General features: G+C 47.5%; 1 protein-coding gene across 3 annotated transcripts in view; it reads right to left on the bottom strand.

Annotated features, from left to right (window-relative positions):
- Window positions 1-1,198: 1,198 nt before the first annotated feature.
- Window positions 1,199-24,699, bottom strand: part of LOC146809428 (kinesin-like protein KIF18B) — a 332,980-nt gene continuing 309,479 nt past the window's right edge. For all 3 annotated transcript variants that reach the window (XM_085616276.1, XM_085616275.1, XM_085616274.1), the window contains exon 16: window positions 1,199-2,595. In XM_085616276.1, coding sequence (XP_085472402.1) covers window positions 2,465-2,595 — 131 coding nt within the window. In that variant the 3' untranslated portion in view covers window positions 1,199-2,464. The remainder of the gene's footprint in view (window positions 2,596-24,699) is intronic.

The raw sequence follows: 24,699 nt of genomic DNA, 5'->3' as shown, positions 1-24,699 counted from the left end.
CCACCTTTTTGTGTGTTCCTCCTCTCACTGTCAGGAGGAGCGCTCTCATTACTTTCGCAGTGTCATTGGGTTGTAATGCTTTCCAGAGACTATTCTACCCCTGGACCAAAAAACACGATTGCTCGTAAAAGGCAAATCGACGAGGTTTGATTGAAAAAAGGAAATGCTAGACCAGCCATTCAAAACAATGTAGGTAAAGTTAAAACGTCACTGTCAAACAAGTAAAAAGGGAGTTCGGAGAACATGATATAAGGATTAAGGAAATACAGCTTTTTAAAAGCAATAGCGAGGGTACAGGTTTGAAATAGGCCGAGATTCCACACCGGGCACAATTAGTCTACGGAAGCCACAGGGCACGGACCAGCACACTCTAGAAACAGCCAGAGGCACTGGGCGGGAGTGCACCGCCGCTTCAGCCGTCACTGACGAGCGCTTTCAATAACTCGTTCTAGGTGTAAAAGGCCCGGCATAAACCGGTCTGCTGACAGCATGCTAGAGGACAGACTTCATGCGAGGGGAGTTTATCTCGCGGAAGTTCTCTGAGCGGGAAGGTGTGGGAGATTACTAAGTGTTATTGAAGATGTGCATTTTAGATGCAAAATATAACAGGAATATAACTGTCAAAATACACAGGCAATAAGTATGCCAGAGCGAACAACTGAATAGATTCCCCTGGTTGTTACTGCGTTTGTATAGCGTACATCTGACTGGAGCTAAAAGGCTGTCCGGAATGTCCACTTCCGCTTGGCTCGGGCGCACCCTGCAGGTGAACGGAGCGCGTGAGGTGTAATGGCCGGCGGGACTAGCTGTGGCTCGGTAGTACGTGCCGGAAGGGAGAACATTCACAACATAGTTGGAATTTCAAAGGCTGGCCTTTTTAAGAGAGGTAATGTTCAACACAGGTCATTTTTAAAGAAGGGAATGCTCTTGCTTATTTTTAGATACGGAATGCTCTTACACAGCGCTCTTAGGGAGGACGTGTTTGTAAAATGTTAATATTTACAGCGAGGGAACGCTCTTCGAACAGCTCTTTTTAAATTAGTATTGTTCTTAAAATTGGCATTTTAAATGGGAAATGTTCTTAAAAGTGTACTTTTTTTTTTAGAGCTGGTAATGTTCATGTTAGATGTAAACACTGCTGCCAGGAAACAGATCAGAGGAAGGTGGTGAAATAAAAATGAGAACCATAAAAGCAAAATAGCAATAAAAATCCAAACGATCTTTATTTTCTAGACCAGTTTCATTACAGTGGAGAGCATCTGCCTTCCATTAATCCACACTCGTATGGAGAATAAAAAGGATACAAAAAGTTCATGCAGGCAACATGGCCCCAGCCGGTCTAGTGAAAGAAACCAATCCCTGGCGGCCTGGATGAAACACAAAATCACACTTTTGTTGTGAATACTTTACAGCTGTATAGAGCACATTCCACCCACAAATGGGTCATGCAGTGGTAAACTGCAGGTGGAGTGGGCCACCGAAGAGCGGTGCTGCATCAAGTCCTTTCTTCTTCCTGCGCTTGCACCCTGCCCACCCATGCTCATACCGTGGCAGCAGGAGCAGTTTTACTGACCTACAACGCCCATTCCATCTTCAATCAAGGCAGCTTCCTTTTTGGGCAGGATGCATGTCTAGCCTACAGAAGAGTGACAGATTTGAGGCATCTCGCACACCACACACCCCCTCTAGCAGGGCCATGCGTGCTAGCTTTCAGAGTCCCTGTTAGGGGAATACGTTTTTTAAACCAGAATATAAAAAATGCTACAAAAATCCTTTAACTCTCGCCTTACACCGGGCCAAAGATTTATCAAGATGCAAACACAGAATACTGCTCTAGAGGGAGGAGTCCCTCCGAGCTCAACAGAGTAATCGCGATCCAAATACAACCCACGTCTCCATGGAGCAAGTGTCCCCTCTGCCCTAAACAAAAGCAGGCCTGCTGGCAAGAGTCGCTGCGGGTAGGAGCACGATGAGACTTCCGAGAAGAGTCCTTGCACAGGGAATGAAGTTGTGGTGCCTAAGGGCCCACTAACTCGGTCTTGGACTGAAGCGGACAACAGTGGGTCGACACTACAATCTCAAAAATGCTTGTAAAAAAAAAAGAAAAAAAAGACAACAGGGAGCCACGTGTTTTCACTTTCACCTGCCAACAGTAGAAGCTATCAAGGGATTGACTAGTCTTGGCCACACTAACAAGATCATACACATCAGGGAGATGAAACTGCAGGATAAATCTCTGATGAGACGCATGCAACAGCCGAGCATCCAAAAGCAACCAGGGTGTTGCCACTGCGCAGTCCAGACCACAAGTGCCACGGGAGGATATAACACTTAAAACTGCAGCACCAAGGCTTAGATGGAGGGTTTCTTTCTGTGGTATGAGGCTCTGTTTTGTCGACGGAGATGCAATAAAGGAGTGGATTTCCTTCCAGCTAGCATGGTTCTCAAAAGGGAAGATCCGGGCTCAGGATGATTTGGCCTGTGCACACTGAAGCGATTTACTTGCTGGGATGATTGACAGGGTCCTCCCGAACACAACTGCTCCTTTTCTGGTCTTCCGGTCAGTCTGCCAGCGGGGGCTGCAGGATGGGCGTTCTGGAAACAGAGGATAAGTGTCAGGGAACAAAATACAATCAATGTCGGACAAGTAAAAATGGTGATAAGGAAAGAGGAACACGTTTTTCATTAAATAGACAGCCATGATGAAAACTTTTCCTCAATAAAAGAATAGTGGCCTGTAGAGCTTGTCCTTTAGTCGTACGATCAAGGAACAAGGGAAAGTAGCTTACCTGTAATCCTGTTTCTCCATCAAGGAACTCCCCATTGAAATTATAAGTAGTGAGTAGTTCCGCCAATATACGCTTTTTTTTTTTAATACAAAATACATAATTTCATACTTTGCCTTAGAAAAGCAGAGCTGATCTAAAGGTTGCGTTAACCAAATTTTGTTTAAAAAAACAACAAAAAACGATCATAATTAGAACATATCACTAGATTAATTAAAATGACAAGAAAAAAACGTTTAAAAACCTTTTGTTATAAGAAAGCTCAACGAACGGGCAATGCAGCTAAACAGGCTGCAAACAGAGGCTGGAATACTGCAGTGCTCCTGTAAGGAAGCACGCCTCACCAGTATCTGATCATGACCATTTAGAGACAGGTGCTCCAGTTCGTTTGTATAGAGTTAAGATCCTGCTTAGAATACCATCTATGCAAACATTTTCAGGTGCTGCAGGGCATACATTGGGCTACTGGGCTCAGATTGGATTAGATCCCTTTACCTTATTGTGCCCAAAACTGAGCACAAATTCCACACCATCTCTACACCCTCAATCAATCAATACATTAATAGAGCGCGCTACTCACCCGTGAGGGTCTCAAGGCGCTGAGGGTGGTGGGCTATTGCTCGAATAGCCAGGTCTTGAGGTGTTTCCTGAAGGCGAGATGGTCCTGGGTCAGTCGTAGGTGTGCGGGGAGGGAGTTCCATGTTTTGGCTGCCAGGTAGGAGAATGATCTCCCTCCTGCAGTGGTTCTGCGAATCCGTGGGACGGTGGCGAGGGCGAGGCTGGCGGAGCGGAGCTGGCGGGTGGGAGTGTAGAACGAGAGATGGCTGTTGAGGTATTCAGGGCCCATGTCGTGGAGTGCTTTGTGTGCGTGGGTGAGGAGTCTGAATGTGATCCTTTTGCTGACGGGGAGCCAGTGCAGGTTTCTCAGGTGGGCGGATATGTGGCTGTGGCGAGGGATGTCGAGGATGAGTCGTGCGGAGGCGTTCTGTATGCGCTGAAGTCGTTTCTGGAGTTTGGCTGTAGTTCCTGCGTATAGGGCATTACCGTAGTCCAGTCGGCTGGTGACGAGGGCCTGGGTGACGGTCTTTCTGGTTTCGGTGGGGATCCATCGGAAGATTTTTCGGAGCATGCGCAGGATGTTGAAGCAAGAGGACGAGACGGCGTTGACTTGCTTGGTCATCGTGAGGGAGGAGTCCAGGATGAATCCTAGGTTGCGTGCGTGGTCCGAGGATGTCGGCGCGGAGCCCAGCGCTGTGGGCCACCAGGAGTCGTTCCAGGCGGATGGGGATTGCCCGAGGATGAGGACCTCCGTCTTGTTTGAGTTCAGCTTCAGGCGACTGAGCTTCATCCATTCTGCGACGTCTTTCATTCCTTTCTGGAGGTTGGTTTTGGCGGTGGCTGGGTCTTTGGTGAGGGAGAGTATCAGCTGGGTGTCGTCGGCGTAGGAGATGATGTTGATGTTGTGTTTGCGTGCAATGGCGGCGAGGGGGCTCATGTAGATATTGAAGAGGGTTGGGCCGAGTGAGGAGCCTTGGGGTACGCCGCAGATGATCTCGGTGGCCGCTGAGCGGAAGGGAGGGAGGCGTACTCTCTGGGTTCTGTCGGAGAGGAACAAGGTGATCCAGTCCAGGGCCTTTCCTTGGATCCCAGTGTTGTAGAGGCGGGTTGTTAGGGTGCGATGGCATACGGTGTCAAAGGCTGCCGAGAGGTCTAGGAGGATGAGAGCGGTTGTTTCTCCGCTGTCCATCAGGGTCCCGATGTCGTCGGTGGCTGCGATGAGGGTGGTCTCGGTGCTGTGGTTGGCTCGTAATCCGGATCGGGACAGGTGGAGCGAGTTGTTTGCCTCGAGGAATGCAGTCAGCTGTTTATTGACGGTCTTCTCGATGACTTTTGCTGGGAAGGGAAGAAGAGAGATGGGGCGGAAGTTATTGAGGTCTTTGGGGTCCGCTGTGGGTTTCTTCAGAAGGGCGTTGATTTCTGCGTGCTTCCAGCTCTCAGGGAAGGAGGCTGACGTAAAGGAGTTGTTAATGACGTTCCGGAGGTGGGGTGCGATGATGATGTCGGCTTTGTTGAAGATATGATGGGGGCATGGATCTGAGGGGGAGCCTGAGTGGATGGTGTTCATGATGTGGGTGGTGTCTTCAGTGCTGATGGGGGTCCAGGCGCCGAGGGTGATGGTGGGGGTCGTTGGTTCGGTGACTGGAGGCGGAGTCCGAACCTGTCGTGTATATCTGCGATCTTGCGGTGGAAGAACGTGGCGAGGGAGTTGCAGAGGTCTTGTTACGGTGTGATGTCGTTGTTGCTGGCGCTGGGGTTGGAGAGCTCTTTGATGATGCTGAAGAGTTCCTTGCTGTTGTGGTTGTTGTTGTCTAGTTGCTCTTTGAACGATGTCCTTTTGGTGGTGCGGATCAGCTGGTGGTGTTCGCGAGTGGCGTTCTTGAGGGCTGTCATATTTTCTGTTGTCCGTTCGTGGCGCCAGGTTTTTTCAAGGGTTCGGCAGGTTTTTTTTGATTCTTTGAGGGCGTCTGTGAACCAAGGGGTTTTCCTGTTGCTGGTCTTGCCTGGGGGGTTCTTCAGTGAGGCGAGGTCATCGGCGCAGTTGATGATCCACTGTGTGAGGTTGTGGGCTGCGTCGTTTGTGTCAGCGGTGTCGGCTGGCTGGTTCTGGCTCAGTGATGAGAGGAGCTGGTCAGTGGTGATTTTGCTCCAGCATCTGCGGGGGATTTGTTGCGTGCGGTGGTGGGATGTGGTCTTTTTGAAGGTGAGGTGAATGCATCTGTGGTCGGTCCAGTGTAGTCCGGTGGAGTGGCTGAAGGAGACGTGGTTGCCGGTGGAGAAGATGGGGTCAAGCGTGTGGCCAGCGAGGTGGGTGGGGGTGTTCACCAGTTGTTTGAGTCCGAGGCTGGCGAGGTTGTCAAGCAGGGTGGTGGTGGTGTTGTCGTTTTTCTCCAGGTGGAAGTTCAGGTCCCCTAGGAGGATGTATTCTGGTGAGGCTAGGGCGTGCGGGCTGATGAAGTCGGCGATGGTTTCGCTGAATTGTGTGCGCGGGCCCAGGGGTCTGTAGATGAGTGTTCCTCTAAGGGTGGTCTTGGGGTCGGTGTGAATCTGGAAGTGTAGGTGTTCGGCGTCAGTGAATGTGTCTTCGGCGTTGGTCGGGATGTTGATGGTGTTCCTGTAGATGATGGCGATTCCTTCTCCGGTTTGGTTGACACGGTCCTTCCGGGTGATCTTGTAGCCGTCCGGGATGACTATGGCGATGTCGGGGGCCGAGGAAGCGATCATCCAGGTTTCCGTGAGGAAGGCGACGTCAGGTGCTGTTGTGTCGAGGAGGTCCCAGAATTAGACGGCGTGCTTGTGGACGGAGCGTGTGTTGAGGAGGATGCATCTGAGGTGGTTGTTGTTGTTGCTTGGTCTGGCGGGCAGGTTCGGAGGCAGGTGAATTTGCAGGCTTGACAGGTGAAGGGTCCGTGGATGCGCTTCGGGGTGGCTCGGTAGCAGGCGGGTGGTCATCCGGTGTTGAGTGCGTTGAGGGCGGCGGTGTCGTATCTCAGACGGGTGCCCTGGCATCGGCTGAGGCCAGGGGTTCTGGCGCTGGGCGCGGTCCAGGTGCGGATGGGCGCAGACGGGCTTGCCTTGGGCGCAGACGGGCTTGCCTTTGGCGTGCCGTCGGCGCACCCGCTGCACGCGTCCGCTGCGCGGCCTCCATATGAGGGTCAGAGGGAGGGAGGGAGGAGCAGCTGGGAGGTGGGAGCGGGGCGGCCAATGGGAGGCGAGGGGGCGGGGCCGCAGGGACGCAGCGGCGGGAAACAGGCAGGGGACGACTAAGGGAGGGGCACAAAATCGAAAGGGCACAAGGAAGGGGGGTACAGAATCAAAAAGGGACACAGAGGAGAGGGTGCAACAAGCAAAGGGCACAGAGGAGGGAGACAAGACAATACGAGTGGAGGTGCGGCGAGGCGGGCTGGACACGGGCGGCAGCAGCACAGGGTCACAGTTCATGCAGGGGGCTGCGTGGCGGTGAGGGGAGCGACCTGCCTGGTGACAGTGTCAAAGGTCGCTCAAGATAAAACAGTCGAAGCCTTGGGATAGTGGCCTGGCGTTTGACTCCAAACTCAATCAACCAGTAGAAATTAACAAACTCAATGTCTACAATGTTTGAAAAAGTAGAAGTACTTTACTCACAAGACACATAATGCAGTACCACATATATTACATACAGTGGCAAATTATCCTGGGAATACTGATAACTTTGGGTGATTACTGGGGAAACAGAGAGGGCTACTAAGTTGAGGCAACCTCTTTCATATCCTTTGTGCAACAAACAAAGAAATTAGTACTTGAGGTCTCCTGTGGAACGGTTGGAATCTGGGTAGTCCTGGGGAAGGCTGACAAGGTCACGGGCCAACAGATTCTTTCCCACTAATTAGTACTTTGCCCCACAATTCCAATTAAATGGTGTTTAATTTGTTTTTTATTGGCATTTTGTCTTTTTTACAGCACACATTATTGTACCACAAATCAATTTACAATACTCTTCTAGGTTCCAGTTACAGTTCAGTCAAATTAAGCTGTATATATTCACGTGGAGGTACTTCCGCACATTACATAAACTGAGAGAAAACAGCTCAAAACATTGTGGTGTGTTCAAACTTCATAGCCAATAATTTGTAGAACTTCAATACACGTAAACATGACCCCCCCCATATTCCCGTCCCTTGGAGCAACATGGTTCATAACTATATGATCACCCTCAATGTGGTCTGTGACATCTACTAGCGCATTGACAGCTCTCGGCCTGGGCTTGTAGTACTCTTGTCACCCTTGGTGGTGTTTCCCTGCTCATCTTGTTTGGAGGCTGGAACTTGGTCCCCCTGGAGGTCTACTATCAGAGTTCCACGCCATCTTATCTTCTGCTTTTTCGTCTTTTCTCACAAATTTCATCCTAACTAGCTCCGCCTTTGTCCACTTCATGTCTCTCAATCTGTGTGTGTCGGTGGTTGGTGTTGAAACCATCGTATAACTACTCGTCGTTTAGCTAATACAATCCCAGATTCACAAATTTCCTACTCAGTGCCATATTTTTGGGTATAGGTAGTAGACCTAATAGCACCGGTCTGATCTCGCGTGGTATAGCCCACCCCACACGCGCCAAAACACTGTCCCAGTAGGGTTGGATTCTGTTACACTGCCAGATCATCTGTAAAAACTCTGCTCCCCCAGCATCGCACTTAGGACAGTTGTCCGTGCGGTGTGGGTATATCACATGGAGGGTGCGCGGGGTTAAGTAATTCTGATGAATGATATTGTAATGAAGTAGTTTAAATCTTGCATTAGCATTAACCTTATGGACGCCTTCGTGTACCCTCCTCCATTCCGCCGCTGTCGGAGGCGTGTGCAGTACCGAGTCCCATTTGTGTTGCAGTCCTAACGACTCCTGTGAAATGTCGTCTCCTAACGCTCGGTCGAGGTGAGAGACAAGGTGTCTCCCCAGTGCTATATATACCATTGTCACTAGTAGATTAGTGTTGGGGGGCTCGGCCCAAAAGTAGACAACCCCCCTCCTTCCAACATCGGATCGAAATGGAATCGGCAATCACAGCAAAGGGTTGGATCTCCCACAGAGGCATGTCCGGCACGTACGGAGCGTGCTGGACTACCAGTCGAACAGCATTCTCCCACATTTTAGCTACATGACGTATTATATACGGGTAGCCTTCGGGGACCACCCCTCCCATCATCAATAGCCCCGCAAGTGTATTCCGTCGGTATGTTCCAGCCAGAAGGGATTTTTCCCAATTGTCTTCGTCATCGAACCAGTGAACCGCAAACTGGAGCTGGGAGGCCATGTAATAAAGTTCTAGCTTCTGAACCTCAAGTCTCCCCATCCCCCAAGTTCTCTGCAATGTCTAAACTCACGCGCCTACGTTTCCTGCCCCATAATAGGTCTCCAAACAAAACTTCTAACGTATTGAAGTAGGGTCGCAGAATCATGAAAAAAAGAGTGCTGTAGTGTATATAGGCAGCGCGATAGTATAATCATTTTAATGATCGCTATTCGTCCCATTAGTGAAAGCGGCAAATCTGCCCAGAAGCGAATGGAGCCCCTCAGACCCTCCACCACCCGATTGATATTAAGTCTATGGAAGGTGTCGGCGAAGCCCGCTAGATAGATCCCCAAGTATCTCGTCCTTTCTTCCGTCCACGGTATAGCCAGGAGTGGCCTCGATTCCAGGGTAGCCACCACCATCCTGCGCATTCGTATCAATTTAGATTTTGCGGGGTTGATACACAATCCCGAGATATTGCCAAACGTACTCATTTCGGCTACAAGTAGTGGGACCGAGTGCTCCGGTCGTATCAAATAAACCAATGTGTCATCAGCATAGAGCGATACCACATGGTTAGTAGTCCCCAACGTATACCCCAGGGATCCATAACTGTTCTCAGCCGTATAGCCATGGGTTCCATAGAAATGGCAAAACAGTAACAGTGATAGTGGGCGTCCCTGCCGGGTGCCTCGCTTTAATGCTATTGATCTCAACACTGTTTTACCCACCCGCACTCTGGCCATGGGGGCCGCGTAAAGTAAATGACTCCACCGGAGGTATTGCGCACCCACTCCCATCCGTCTCAGAACCTGCCACATATACGGCCACTCAACTGAGTCAAATGCTTGTGTATATCTAGGGACACGATCGCAGCGTCAGTTTCCAGCAGAGCAGAAGCATGCCACTCGTGCACAAGCCACCTTAAATTATAGGTTGTGTTCCGCCCAGGTATAAACCCTGACTGATCGGGGTGAACCAAGCGTTTCATCAATGGGAGGAGGCGCTCAGCCAGGATACCACTCAATATTTTAAAGTCAATGTTTAGCAGCGATATCGGTCTATAGGAGCCTGGTAAATCAGGGTCTTGATCCTTTTTAAGGATCATGACGACACGTGCCTCACTCATGGTAGGTGTAAGCTTACCCCTGTCCAACACCTCGTTGTAGACTTCCAGTAGTCTATCCACCAAGAGTTGTCTGAAGCACCTATAGAACACCACAGGCAGGCCATCGGAGCCCGGACTTTTGGCTGCCTTGAAACAGCCTATAGCACCTTTTATTTCTGCTTTAGTAATCGGGGTGCCCAGAGCTTCCTGCTCTTCCCAGGTAAGCTGGAGAAGCCCCAGCCCGTCCAAGTAACTTCCCACTCTCTCCAGGTCTGGATCAGAGCGGTTAGTGTATACTCGTTCCAAGTGGATTGCCAGAGCCTCTGAGATAGCATGTTGTGTGTATACTAGGGCCCCGTCTCATCCCTCATCTGTAATATCGGAGTAGAAGACGTTTCTTGTTAAACTAACCGTGCCAGGAGCATCCCAGTCCGGTCACCCTCCCTATAAAGTAGATGCCTATATGTTGTTTAAGTATATTTTTCTAACCTGCTGAGGTTCGTCATAAGTGCTTCCTTGGCCTCGGTCCACTCTTTCAATTTTTGTGGGGCTGTAGTAATCTCGGCCTCCAGTCTCCCCAGTTTAAGCTACGTCCCTTCCCAACTGCGTTCGTATTCCGAACGTGGCCTTTATACGTATGCCTCGGATCACTACCTTCATGGCCTCCCACTCCATATCGCGGCTCGACGCCGAACCCCAGTTGTCCTGAAAGTAGTTGCCTAGCTGAGTGGAAATTGTGGCCACAAAGGGCGGGTCCGTGAATGCATCGTTGTTAAGCTGCCAGAGGGTTGTGTCGGGTCGTACCCTTCTGGTCCCCAATTCAAACAGGACCAGGGCATGGTCCGAGAGGTATCTTGCCTGATATGTTATCCCTCTCACGCTGCAACCCAAATCTGAGGACAGGAACCAGTGATCCAGCCTACTGGAAGTTTGTGTGGCCGGAGTATAGCACGAAAAGTGTCTCACTGTGGGGTGGCGCTCCCTCCATATACCTCGCAATTGTAGCCCCTGTACCATCCCTTGGAGTGCTGTGGTCATTTTTGGATTGGTGTGTAACTTTGGAGGGTCCCTATCTAGGGTGCCGTCTAGTACACAGTTCAAGTCCCCGGCCAATAGTATCGGACCTCCCAGATAGGGGGAGGCCATCGCAAGGAGATCCCCAAAAAAGGAGGCGATGTCATTGTTAGGAGCATACACATTAATTATACATATTTCTGACCCGTCTAGTCTCCCATGTAAAATAACATATCTCCCATCGGGATCCATCACATGGCGTAAGTGCTGAAACGGAACCCCCAGTGCTATCCATATAAGGGCCCCTCATGCAAAGCCAGAGTAGGAAGTGGCGTAGATTTGACCCCTCCATAGTTCCCTCAAACATTTTATAGAATCCCCCCAAACATGTGTCTCCTGGAGACATGCCACCGCCACCTTATATCTTTTCAAATAAGCAAATATTCACCTACGTTTTTCAAGAATGGCGATGCCTCCCACGTTCCATGTAATTAATTTACTCATGGTGGCTGCCCCAGCACATTTCGCTTGTCGGCCCATCTTACATGATTTAACTGGTCACATAGGTGATCATTGCCAACAAAGAATACAGTACAGTATTTCCACTAATCTGAACTCTACAAAGGACGGTCTGGTGATGTGCAAACAGAACTACCCCAACTCCCCCCCCCCCCCACACCCTGGGCAATATCAGATTTCCCCACCCCTGCCGTGTGTAGCCTGGTGTAGGTTATGTAGGTGTCGCCCCATTCCCGGCTGTAACTCCCCAACTTAGAACCTCAAGAAGGTAGAAAACAAAGAAATTCCGTTATCCTTGCCTTCCCACCCTTCCCCATTGAAGTAAGTGGATGGTTGGCTGTCCAGGTGTGAGGACACGCCTCCAACTCCAGCGACAGACACCAGCCTCTAGTGGGGGGGCTTGAGTCCCCGCCATCAGTTGCAGATCTGTGATAAACTCTATTATATGCAAATGTCTCCTCCCCTGTCCCTAATAGTTCAGTCTTACCAAGTATGCAGCATACATATGCCGTGGGATTGCGAGCAGTTCAAATACTCCGACACAGTCCCCTCTCAAACATCTGCATCTACGCTCACAGTATTGATCGACGGATGCCCCGGTGACAATGGTCGTGAATCTGGTACAATGTCCGATGCCTGTAATGTGCCATCTGAGCAGACCCGGATTCTTGTAGGACTGTGGCTCTTAGCGGCGTTCAGTGACTGCCCCAGACGCCGGCGACCTCTAGAGTGACTGCGAGTTTCAGACTTTTTTGGCGACATCGTGGAGGGAACCAGACAGGCCCCCGGTGAACCTCTTGCGTCCAGCCAGTCCGTCACTTCATCTGCCGAGAAAAAGAATAACGATTTGCCGCGGTACTCCACCCGTAGCTTCGCCGGAAATCAGAGACTGTATCGAAGGTTCAGGTCGCTCATAGGACGCTTCACGGCTAAAAAGGATCGCCTTTGCTCCTGCAGCCTCTGTGTATAATCCGGGTAGATAGAGATTTGGTGCCCTTAATAATGCAGCTGGCCTTTGTTGCGTGATAATTGCAGCAGTAAGTCCCGATCTCGAAAATTGAGAAAGCAAGCTATTATAGCTCTGGGAGGCGCCCCCGGCTTCGGAGAGAGGGGGGTGGGGGGGAGAAATCAGTGCCCGGTGCGCTCTTTCCACTGTAAAGAAGGGTGAAGGTTTCTTTGGAGCTCAAATGTCGATCAGCCATTCCTCCAGGAACAGCTCTGTCAATGGGCCTTCTGCTTTCTCAGGGAATCCGATAAAGCAGAGATTATTTCGCCGGGACCGCCCTTCAGCGTCTTTGGCCTGTGCATCCAGTCATACCAGTTTCTGCTGCAAACTGAGCACTGTGTCCTTGAGAGCAAGTATCTCTGTCTGTAGCGTAACCACATTCTGCTTGGTGGTCGTTACTTGCTCTCCGACTTTCCGCAATTCGCAACAAAGCAGATTCAAGTCAAAAGCCACGGACTCAATCTTGGTACTCAATTCATCCCGTGTGGCGTGGATAGCCGTTAGCACCTAGGCTTTGTATGGAGGCTGATCAGTGTTCTGCGCTGGTGGTTCCGGGTCCGTGGGTAGCATTGACATTGGGGCCCGTATTCCAATGGTAATGGCTGGGCATAATTGGAGATCTTGCTGGTCTGGGCCGTTTTTTTCCCCTTTATCCTTGAGCATGGCTGATGAGCGGCCGAGCAACAGCAGCAAGGAAGGCCCCAAGCAGCGTATAACTTATGTCTGCAATAGTTGGCGATGACGGATCTATTACTCGTAGTGAGCCAGCCACTTATAATGCTACTAATGCGCAGAGCAAGTTGTTATCTGTGGCATGAGTAGTGGTTTCCGTCGCCAATTACCGCTGGTGGGGAAAGGGGTATCCCAAACATATGTCCCAAACACACGTAGGTCTCCGGTTGTTGCCTTAGGGTGTGTATGGCCAACCACAGTTCTCCCCCCTTCCGTGGCAAGGCAGTCAGCAGTTCCAGGAGGTTCATGCGCCCTAGGGCAGTGTTAGTGTTCAATATCAGCCGGCCCCTCACTCCCAGCAGGGTTGCTGCAGTAAAATGATCAGTGGAATATGTTTCTCTGGGTGGGAAGCCGCTGCCGAGATATTCCACCCACCGGCTCACCTGGTATCACGCCCACGACCCGTAGGATATAGTTTTAGGCCGCGGCCTAGCGTGGATCGCCTCGCAGTTCCCCTCATGGCCAGGCCAGGTCTCTGCAGCACAGTCCTCCGCCAACAGTGTCGGGAGCCACAGGAAATTGCCACACAGCTGTCAGGTCGCCAGGCGTGAGGGGCACGCGCCTCCCAGGAGCCCCGGTGCAGATCTCACCAACCCGCAGCACGGTGGCCAGGAGAGGGACACCCCCGGTTCTTCCAGCAGCCGCAGCTGGCCGGGACCGTGCAGCCCACTTCTGGTGCCGCCCACCAATGGCGCCCATCAGCAGGAGTCCACCAGCGGCATCCGGCAGTCCACTTCTAGGCGATCGACAGCTGATCAAGCCGATGGCTCAGGCACGTCCGCTCCCACACTGGGTCAGTCACCAAGCCGCCAGAGTCCACAAGATGGCCGCTTGGCTCCAACCGCAGCAGTTGGAGACCCTCCGTAACCCACGGTACAAAAGGACAGTGCTCCAGTAACACGCTACCGAACAAAGAAAGGGGAGAGTCGGATTATGCGGGAAGTAATGGGTCGTTTACCACCATCAGGATGCTTAAAGGATACAGAGACAGCGGGAGCTCTCAGAAAGTGCGACTACTCCGCCATCTTGCTTGGCCACGCCCCTTCTAATTAAATGGTTCTCCTGGATTTGCACAGTGTGTTTGAATTGTCTTGTTGGTTCGGTTGAGGGGCCTGTGTTCTTGGGCAGCACAGCATTGCCATAAGTACCAGCACTGTACAAAAGGCAAGCATAGCTGCTCCAAAATCAGTCTAGGAAGCAGTGGTGTAGGTGTGGTGCTTATGGCTAGTCTGACCTTGCTGCTTGAGTTCTATCTCAGGCCCAAACTCAACACCCACTAACCATGCAAGTGTGAGCCCCAAGACCCCCGGAATGGGGCTATTACAGTCACTGACTGGTGATATCCTTGCTGGCGGCATGTCTCAAAGAATAGGTAATTACAATCTGATGGAAGAAGACGTACAATGTGGAAGTTGTTTCAGGAGTTGTATCTTAAAAAGTTAAGACACTCTGTGGCGATGTCATCTTTTTTTCCCCATTAAGGTTGTTGTCAGAGACAGAAGCAGGAGCCAAGATAGAATGAGCACCTTCTCCAAGGTCTTCAGACTTCAAGGAGACAGATTCTTTACACCTTTACTCTGACATGAGCCTGATATTCTCTGTCATTAAGTGTTTTCTAGAAATCTTCTGATATAACTTACATTTTTCTGGAAGATGAGTATCAGGAAGACAAACAACAGAGATTATGCAGATCCGTTTTGGCTTTTTTTGTACCACAGTCTGGACATCTGACAAAAAGACACTTTCAGTTGGGAAATGGTCAAAACACTTTCTGGTCCATAAGGTTTCAAGTAAAATTAATTCCCAGATTTCTCCAGTATCCAGCTGCAAGGAGCGAGAAAAAAAAGAATTACAGTAACTGTCAATGACTGGGCATGATTAGCTACCTGTAGTGTGTGTTTTCTGTAACAAGAAGCACCTGTTTTCTAGCTTCCAAAGGCTACAGCTACCCTGGCCGTATTTTCTTTAATTTTTCCTTTAACAAATGTTTGAGGAAGAGCTTTTCTGAGTATTTTTTAGAAGAAAGAATATATTAAATTTTCAAAAAATTGCCTAGAAGTATACTTTCAATTAGGTTTATAATTTAAAAAAGTAATATATATCATGTAAGCATCTGCTCATAGCTTGTAGTGCTGTAGATTCACATGATCTGCATATTCCAGCCATCTAATGTTGGGCTTGGACAAAGCAAGTTGTTTTGAGAACCTTGTGACTGAAAAAGTACCCTATTTTAGTCACAAGTTACCACGTGACCCCTCCGTAGTTGGCAATGTGTATGGGTGCAGACTCCATTGTTAGATTGTTTTTCGCACAGTGGGTGAGTAAGTTTGGAGTGGTTAGTGTGAAACGTGTTAACAATGCAAATTGTATATAATAATTACTGTTACAGACATGTGGAACTAGCTGGTGACTCCAGGGAGCAGGGGCAGCGCATGTGAATCTACAGTACTACAAGCTACGAACAGATGCTTACTGTGTAAGAAACATTACGTTCATAGCATGCGTGAATGTGAATGAACATGCTTTGTACAGACTAGGGGTGGGCGGAATTTGCGAAATTCACTTTCGCTAATTATTGCGATAATGTTAAAAATCTCCGCAAACAAGCGGAAATATCGCGAAGATGCGGAAGTTTTTTTCCAGTCCGTTCGCGGTATTTTCTGCGTGGTTGCGGCTCGCCAACTTACCCATGCGGTTGCTCACGGGCGCGGCCATCTTGTTTTCACTTGTCTCGCGGTGCATGATCGCGAGAAGAAAGACGTGATCGCGCGACGAATGACGTTACTGCGGGCGCGAAGACAGCGCAAATGGCTACCAACAATCCAACATCACGTGGAGAACGGGATTGTCAGCGAACGCGGGGATTCAGGTAAGGCACACGCGAGAATGTATTATTTTACAGCGCGAGCAAGCAAAAAATTTCCGGTAAAATGAGGATTGCGGAAATTTTTAAATTTTCGTGCTCTCCTCGGAACGTGAAAATGTCAAATTATCGCAATTACCGCGAGCGGAACAGAATTTTAGCCCAGGCCAGTACAGACTGTAAAGCAGTGTTCCCCCAAGCGGTGGCTAGTCAGCAGATGATGCACATGTCTGGAACAAAGTTCCTAATACTGGCCAGCTCTGGCATATTGACGGGCAAGAATACCACAAAGAAGTGTTTAATAAACGTGTGTGGGGCGGACCAAGCAGCTGTTTTGTAAATTTCAGTTATGGGTATATTCCCTAGGAAAGTTATGTTTGTCTCTTTCCTCCTAATATAGTGCGATCTGATGAGGCAAGTAATAAACCTTTTAGCTTTAAGGTAGCAGGGCTGGATACATTAAAAATATTATTTTATTTATTGATATTTAAAAAATCTCACAGGTCTAAATGCATCACAACCTTCAATTCACAGTATAATATTAAACAATGCAAAAAATTGGATGCAGAGCATTTAGCGGAAGACTTCACCAGTCACTGTTACATTTCAGTTGCTTACACTGGCATGGTATAATGGTCTGCCCCCGACCCTACTGCAATTGACCTACTCCTAGGTGAGTTGTCTGATAATATGCACCCCCCTGTTGCATCAAGGGGTCTAATGTTCTGCTCACTGTGTTCCAATAATTCTGCTGTATAGTCTCCTGCCTTATGTTCTGCGCCCCCTCCCGATACTCTTTGACGGGTTCTATCTCTGCTCTTGCCCTCCCTCCATATCATCCGTACCTTTACTCGCTAAGTTTGTCTGGTATGGGGACCAACAATCCTTAGGCAACACTGTGGCGGTTATGTCTGGATACACTTAACTCTCATATCTGTACCACATTTTTGTTATTGGGTGTACCTTATGTGGTTTTGCAAAAGCGAAAAAGAGCTGTTAGATTTTGTACAAATATTTAGGTTGGTCAGTGTAGTACATTAGAATCTTTTGACATCTATGGTATGAAGGGCCTTTTCTGCTACAGAGTGAGGGAGGGAAAAATACTGGTAGGTCAATTGGTTGGTTATTTTAAGGTGAAAGTCTGTAGCTCTCTTACACGCACAAGTGTAGTAATAGCTTTGAGGAAAGCTACTTTCCAGGATAGGAATTGCATGGGACAAGAATGCAATGGCTTGAAAGGAGGACCCATGAATGTTGTGAGTACTATATTACAGGGAGGCATGGATGATACAGCCTGCAGCTCACTCACCCTGCTGGCAGATGAAATAGCCAAAGAGGGGCTGGTGGGAATGGTGCTGTGGAGTTTGTGTTTGACGAGCTCTCAGCACCACGTACTCTTAAATGGCAGCACTGCACTTACAGTGCCCAAGAATGGACCTGGGTACTGTAGAGGCACAGGGCTCATGCTCCTTGTGCCCACATCACTGGCATAGGGCACCCAGCTAGAGGGGTGGCTGATGTATGCCAGGGCAGTGTAGGTGGTGGGCATGGCACACAGGGATGTGTGCCATGTCGACTCTGTTTTGTCTTGTACCCAGACACTCAGCCTGCAAGGGCAGTGTGTGTGTGTTAGGGTACAGGGCCTCTAAGGGTGGCACAATGAGTGCTGGAGCCCTTAGAGGTCTTCCCTGGTCACAAGGCCCTGGGTACCTAGGGTACCATTTACCAGGGGCTGACATGTGGCCAGGGTTTGCCAATTTGGGTTTAAGGTTTTTAGGGAAGGAACATAGGCCCTGGGCACCTGATTGGCAGGAGTCCAGGGCACACTTAGTCAAAGTACATTCAGCAATTCAGCAAAAAGTGGGGGCATACCATGCAAGAAAGAAGGCACTTTCTCACACCCTGGATGACCCCCCGGTGTAGTCGCTATCCCCTTGATGATGGTAGGAGTGCTGTTGCAACTGATGAGACTGACTGGTCAGGAGCGATGGTCTTAGATCACCGTTGCCTTGCTGCTTCCGATAGGATCCACTAGTGGATGGGGACAGTAGGGCACACATCGATTTCTGTGCCCTGTAATAATTTTCCAGCATACGATTAACCTGAGGTCCAAAGAGATGTTCACCACTAAATGGCTGATTGATAAGCTGCTATTGTACTTCAGACTTAAAGCCAGATATTCGGAGCCAAGAGTGGCAACACAGTATTATTGAGATGGTTACCCCTCTAGTAGCAGTGTCAGCACTGTCAACCGTGCAGGGCATGGTGGCGTTGTAGAACAAGTTACTTACCTTCAGTAACGTATTATCTGGTAGAGACAATGTCTAGCTGCAGATTCCTTACCTTTGAATTTCCCAGGCGGATGTCTAGCTGCAGATTCCTTTCCTTTGAATTTCCCAGGCGTTAGACTGGATTCGGAAACGTTTGTGTGAGTAGTACCCTTGCGCGCCATCCTGTGGCTCTGTTTGGCTTCACATGGCGGCGCTGGATGTGACATCGCAGTCACCTATATAGGCATCACCCAGGCATGCGGGTGTCAGATACTTTTCACTTTTGCCATGCCAGAAGCACAGAGCAATGAAATTAACTGACTCATGTGACAAACTAGGGTCCTGTAAAGGGAGCAATCCTAACCCTATAAAGGAGTCTGCAGAGCGGGGAGGCATGGGTGGGTCTGCAAGGAACCTGCAGCTAGATATTTTCTCTACCACATAATGCGTTACCGAAGGTAAGTAACTTGTTCATCAACATTAGATGGCAGGAGTATCTAAACCAACACTTACTAAGAACACCGGAATTTCTAAAGAAAAGTGTTAAAATTATATATTTTCCACAAACAAATGTGATTAGGGATCATGCAAGTGAGCGGTGTCAACAATCCAATATCCCCTTCCAAGTGATTCCCCACTACCTGTTATAGGGCCCAGAGCAGGGTTGTTACCATCTATATTTCTCTCAAAGATCTGCAAGTCCAGCACCTAAGAGAAAGCTAGTACTGGCGAAACAGTAATGGTGTAATGTGGGGTTTGTAGAACAAAGAAGAACGTCAGCCAGGCGCGCAACACCCATTGGACTCACAGGGCTTCAGCCCCCCCGTCGTGTGTGGCAGCCCGGGATGAGACAGCTTCCCGGCGCACACACAGCCGCACTTCACAGGTCTTTAAAAGACCATTTGCATTTTAATGAGGCCTTGCTGTTTCACCCCTTCTAAGAGCCCCTGCAGCTCCACTCTGCCTGTGGCTTAAAAGACTCAGCCCCCCCCGAAATTTTTTCTTAGCCCCCCCACCCCCCCGAAATTTGGCTCTAGTTGCACCTCTGACGTCAGCCACCCAATCTCCTTACATCCATTGCCTCTCTCCACTTGCCACCACCTGCCCTCCCCCTACCCAGTCTTCTGAAATCACTCTGTCATGCACCCACCAGACTACATCTATCCAGTGCCCCATCCCCAAATTGTGTGATACCTTAGAAACCTTGACCAGCCAATGCCCAAAATTCAGTAGTGACAAGTCCTTCACTCTGATTCTGACAGTAGCTTAAAATTATTCTAAGACTGGGATTATCTGCTTTTAAAGGCTTTGCCTTCACTGGTAAAAGAGCCTTTTTCATAGATAATTATTAGTTATACTGGGACTTTAATTTACATTTTTTTAAAGTGCTTTTGTTTCGTTTATCAAAATGTTCACAGTGATTTTCGCGGTAAGTGTTTGAGTGAGGGCTGACAATAAGTTCCTTGAGTAAGGTTACTGCAAGGAAACTGGGGTAGGGGAAAGGAGGAAATGAGGTATGGGATGAGCATAGGAACTGCAACATCCCTAGAGGAACCGGACATCAAATAGATACGACTCCCTTGACTATACAGTGACATCACAACAGTATATCAGTTCGCCATCAGTATAAGGCAAACAAGAGAAAGGAAGACAATGTGCTACAGGAACAATGTTAATCAAAATGGTTGTTACATTCCTTAGGGAAGCCTGCATTAGGTTGACATCTATACAGGACCTTGGCATCAGGCTGTGACAGAAAAAAATAAAGACTGAAGTCGGGCCATTATAAGAGCCTTGCAATATAGTGCAGCGCTGGTCCCTTTACAATGTAAACTATATGGCAGTGCCAAGTCAGAGACCCTGCCATTTATGACAGTCCTAAGAAAAACCTTCCAAACATGTATGGACTCAAGCAAAACCTTCACAAATGGGCTGCCCACACAATCTGTTATTTGTCAACTTAGTCTAATATTCTTGAGTCATTTCGTTTTTCTTTGTCAGATGGCCATAGATCCTATACAGCAGATACAAGGTCATTAACAAGAGAATTTATTGAGGCACTTAGGTCATATTCTCTTATACTGTTGATAATGACAATGAGGCCACACAGAACAGAGCGTTTATTCACTTTGATGGTATGACTTTCCACTTTCTATTTGCTTCCCACAACTTGCAGAAAAGTGTGTGAATAATCTAAATAAGTACACAACAAATTCGGAAATAAAGAACAAGAGTCAATGGAGCTCGTGCTAGGGTAACAGAAGTTGGTTTGCCTAGAATAAAACTTTAAAAAGCCAATGTGTATCAATAGGGAGGTGCCATCAGACTGTGTCACTGATGTACACAGGAATACTACCCAAATCCCCTGAGGAAGTACGTCACTAATGGACAAAACATGTATCAACTACAAATAATCTATGGGCTTCTGAAAATGGCTAACAAAGATGAAAAACTGTATGACTGAAGAATATTGAAATAACCTTCAGACTGGGTATGGTCCATTTACTAAAAAAAAATATATATCAGACAAACATCAGTTTATGAACTATAAGTCAGACTGTGACCTCAGCCCAAAGATCTGATAGACTAATAACAGAGATTTGCAGTGATGTCAAAGACTGCACTATCCCCTAAATAAACTGGTTGTCAGCTCCCCTAAGTCAGAGCTTGCTCAATGCAAGTCTTTCAGTACGCATGGGACAGAAAACCTTCTACGAAAAACAAAACAGACAAAAACAATTAAAGAGACAGCAAACCAGAGAACAAACTGTTGGAGGTGTACCTGCTGCGTGCACAGCTAGTGTTGCATTATTGAAAACTTTTAAATTATCTGAAACAAGCACAGCTGCAAATAAAAGTTTGCAGATACAGGTCACCTAAATCAATGTGAATGATGGTAAACTGTTAATGGTTTTTGACTAAATGCATGTTTGAGTAAAGGAATGTACACTGAGAAGGTCTATTTAAGACGTTGTCCTGGGTAATAAGTTATATTTTGAATCAAAGGAATCTTTCATGTTTACCAAATTGCAAATTTAGTTGGACCAACCACTTTTCATTATATAATAATTTTTAAGTTACATATCTGCATTAGGGCAAAAGTCATTATCACAGCTTTGACTAGAGGAATATCTGTTCTAGAAATCTGCCAGACTGTGGCGTGGACGTCAGTGGATACATCCACTAAACTATTACCTTGACAGTACGGTCCAGGATAGCACCGCCATATTGAAGAGTTTGAGTTTCATAGAAACAAGTGTAGCTAAAAAATAAACATTTGCAGATTACAAAAATTCATGTGAAATTTGGTAATCTGTTATGGATTTATGGCCAAATTCCTTTTATTAGGAGTAAACAAATGTACCCTGAGAAGGTACACATTAACACGTTGGCCTGAAGAATGAGTTGTATCTACTCTTTCCAGTTTATCCATTTATAGTAAATGAGGTTTACTGTATTGATCAAAAGATTACAATAAAAAATATAAAGTATCACAGTTGGCACAAATATCAGGTTCTCGTATATTTAAACCCAGTTTGCTTAACTCACGAAATTAATACTTTATAAGCTTGGTCCAAGTATTTAATTAGCCTAATTATTGCACTAGTCTCTGACACTAAAATCAGTATCTAACAGCTTCCACAGTAGATCTATCGTAGATACATTTTTCTTAAGTACAAGTGTTTAGGGCAAATACATAAAATGTGCAGAAGGGTTTCTATTGCAAGCCTACAGTCGAGAAGTAGTTATTCCTTAGAGTGCTGGGTTCCATTTCCCCTCAAATTCGTAAATTGGGATATAAAACAGCCTGTATCCTAGAAATTAAATTTTTAACAAAGCCTGGGAGTTTTGGCTCTAGATATTCTTGGCTCAGTGATGCAAAAGTGTCAAGAACTAAGTCTATGTGACTATATTGTTCTGATTTGCCAGGACAGTGTCCGTCTGTCTGCTGGTTAAAATCTCGCAGAGTAGACTTTTCCAGGCCGGTCGATTTAACTTTGCCAGCGACTCTAGATCGGGTACTTTAGATGTTTCTAGAGCCATGTTTTAGAATAAAACATGCAGCTCAAAGTCATTATATGTTGCTGTCTTTAGTTCCTGATAGATTAAGGATTTTAAAGTTGATGGATCCGCTCTTGCACAGTCACAGGAATAATTCAGAGTGCTTCTGTGATGAAGTGACGTTAACGATTTTAGGTTTAGTTCGAGCTGGATAACAGGAGCACCTGGGCATAGATGGAAGAGATTGTGTACATGTTGCATAAATGTATGCATAAAGATGATATGGAATACGTTTCATGTTTAGTGCTTTAAAGTTTGGCTTGATTGATCTGCCCGCTGAACAGGTTGGCCAATCTTATGGCAGATTTTGTGATTCTGGCGGAGTTGAACTTTCTAGTGGCTAGATGGTTGGTCCATGATTTCTAGCTAACACAAGGAGATGATGGACGGAGAGCTGACATTTTTCAGACACTCACTCCCAGTCACGGATCTGTATTGAATCCATCATCGTTCTTCAGCTCACTTCACCACCCCAGTTCGGACCCAACCATATGCAAATCAGTCTGGTCTCTGTACCTCATGGGAACAGTCCAGAACGAACTGCCAAACCAGGTCTTCCCTGGGCCGGAAACAAGCATCCTGGGACCAGTTTCGGGGTAACACCCCTCATCAGCTAGGCTAGCTTGAATCCAGTGGCAAAGTGAGCAAGACACCTACGTCTGGGCATAACCTGCCAACTTAGGGCGAACAAAGCAAACACAAGGAGAAGATGGACAGAGCGCTGACATTTTTCAGATACTCACCCCAGTCACAGATCTGGGTTGAATCCATCATCCATCATCGTTCTTTAGCTCAATTCACCATCCCAGTTCAGACCGATCCATATGTAAATCAGTCTTGATTCTGTGCCTCATGGGAACAGTCCAGACCGAACTGCCAAGCCATGATATCTAGCTGTAAAATGCATCCCCAAGATAATGGTATTAATTGACTGTTTCAATCAAAGCATTTTGTAAGACCCACAACACAGGGTTAGGTTTCTTTCCAATGATGATCATTTTCGTTTAACACATTAGAGATTAGTTCATTCTCCAGGTTGAATTTATTTAATTGATTTAATAGGTGTTGTAGACCTTTGGGGCTTGTGACAATATCACCAAATTTTCAGCGTAGGCTAAATGTAATATTCTTGTACCTCCCAGCTTAGGTGGAATGCCAAGATCTGAATCCAGAGACTCCATTAGATCAGCACTATACAAGGAAAATAATAAGGGGGCAAGAATACAACCTTGTTTGGGGCCATTCTCAGTGCGAAAATTGATTTCAGAACATTGTCTGTCGATAACCTTAACTGCAGTCATGTGCCAGTGTGTAAATCTAACAACCAAGCAGAGTCCCTCTGTGCTAAATGGGCTATCTTTCCGCAGTTCTTTTTATTTTTAGGAAAATAAAGTTTTCTAAAAATAACCCTCACCCCCCAAGATGTCACATGGAGGTATGCCTCATCATAGGGTTCTTCTCATCCCGCTGTGGGACTGGTGTGCTGCGACTGACGAAGACGTGGGAGCACTTTATAAGTTGAATACTATAAAGCAATAGATGGTATAAGAGTGCAATGGTCTACTTTAGGGTTAAAATGTACCTGGCTAAGTAGGAGCTAAATATTTATTCAATCCTCTTGCTGGTATAGTTAAAAACGGGGAAAGGAGATGCACACGCCTATGTGTGTCTATCTCACAGTCAACATGTTTCAAGCCATTACCCCATGGCTTTTCGTCAGGACCCTCATACTGATCCCTAGTATCACTCCTGGTAGTGACACTAAAATAGGTCTTCTTAATAAGTGTTAAGGAAAATATACATACAATACGATACCCAATCGGTATTTGTTCTTTTAAATCTGGAAAGATAGGACAGAAAATGTATTATATTCTTAATAAAATAAAGTCAAGAAAACACCATATGTGGAGAAACACGTAATATATTTTTCTTCAGCTACTGTGCTAGATGACTAACTTTATCACTGCGTGTGTCAGTGTTGCCCTTGATTCGGTTTTGGTTTGTGATACAAAACAAGACAACACAAACAAACATAAAAAACACACTGTCGCACCCATGTGCATGCCATGGTGGAAAATGGGCTATTTTTTAGGTCTGTGGCATCGATTCTGTAATCCTGTATCCTGAAATGACTATCTCCCGTCAGGCAGGAACCAAAGTTACAACACAGATGGAGACACATCTGACACAGGGTCCAACAGTTGTGGCTCAAGCAGAGGAAGCGGGATGAACTTTTAAGGCAGAAGAGGCTATGCAAGAAGAACGAACTACAAAGGACCCAGAGGTTGGGGTCCCGCTGCATACTCGAACCAGGACCATCAAGCGATGCGCAACCAGGAAGTGGTGCAGTCGCTGGCGGCCATTTTGTGGGAATGAGCGGTTTATCTTTCCCAGGCACGCGGGCGACAACGCCACCCATCAAATACAGGTTGGGCCCTGCAGTTCAGGGATATCGTCGGAGCCGCGGGATGTCAGAATTTGATCGGCAAGGGAGTAGCTTTGACGACGCAAGTA

Source organism: Triturus cristatus, chromosome 7 (assembly GCF_964204655.1).
Source record: "Triturus cristatus chromosome 7, aTriCri1.1, whole genome shotgun sequence".
Lineage (NCBI taxonomy): Eukaryota > Metazoa > Chordata > Amphibia > Caudata > Salamandridae > Triturus > Triturus cristatus.
Note: the sequence above shows the minus strand (reverse complement) of the source record. Positions and strands in the feature narration are given on the sequence as shown.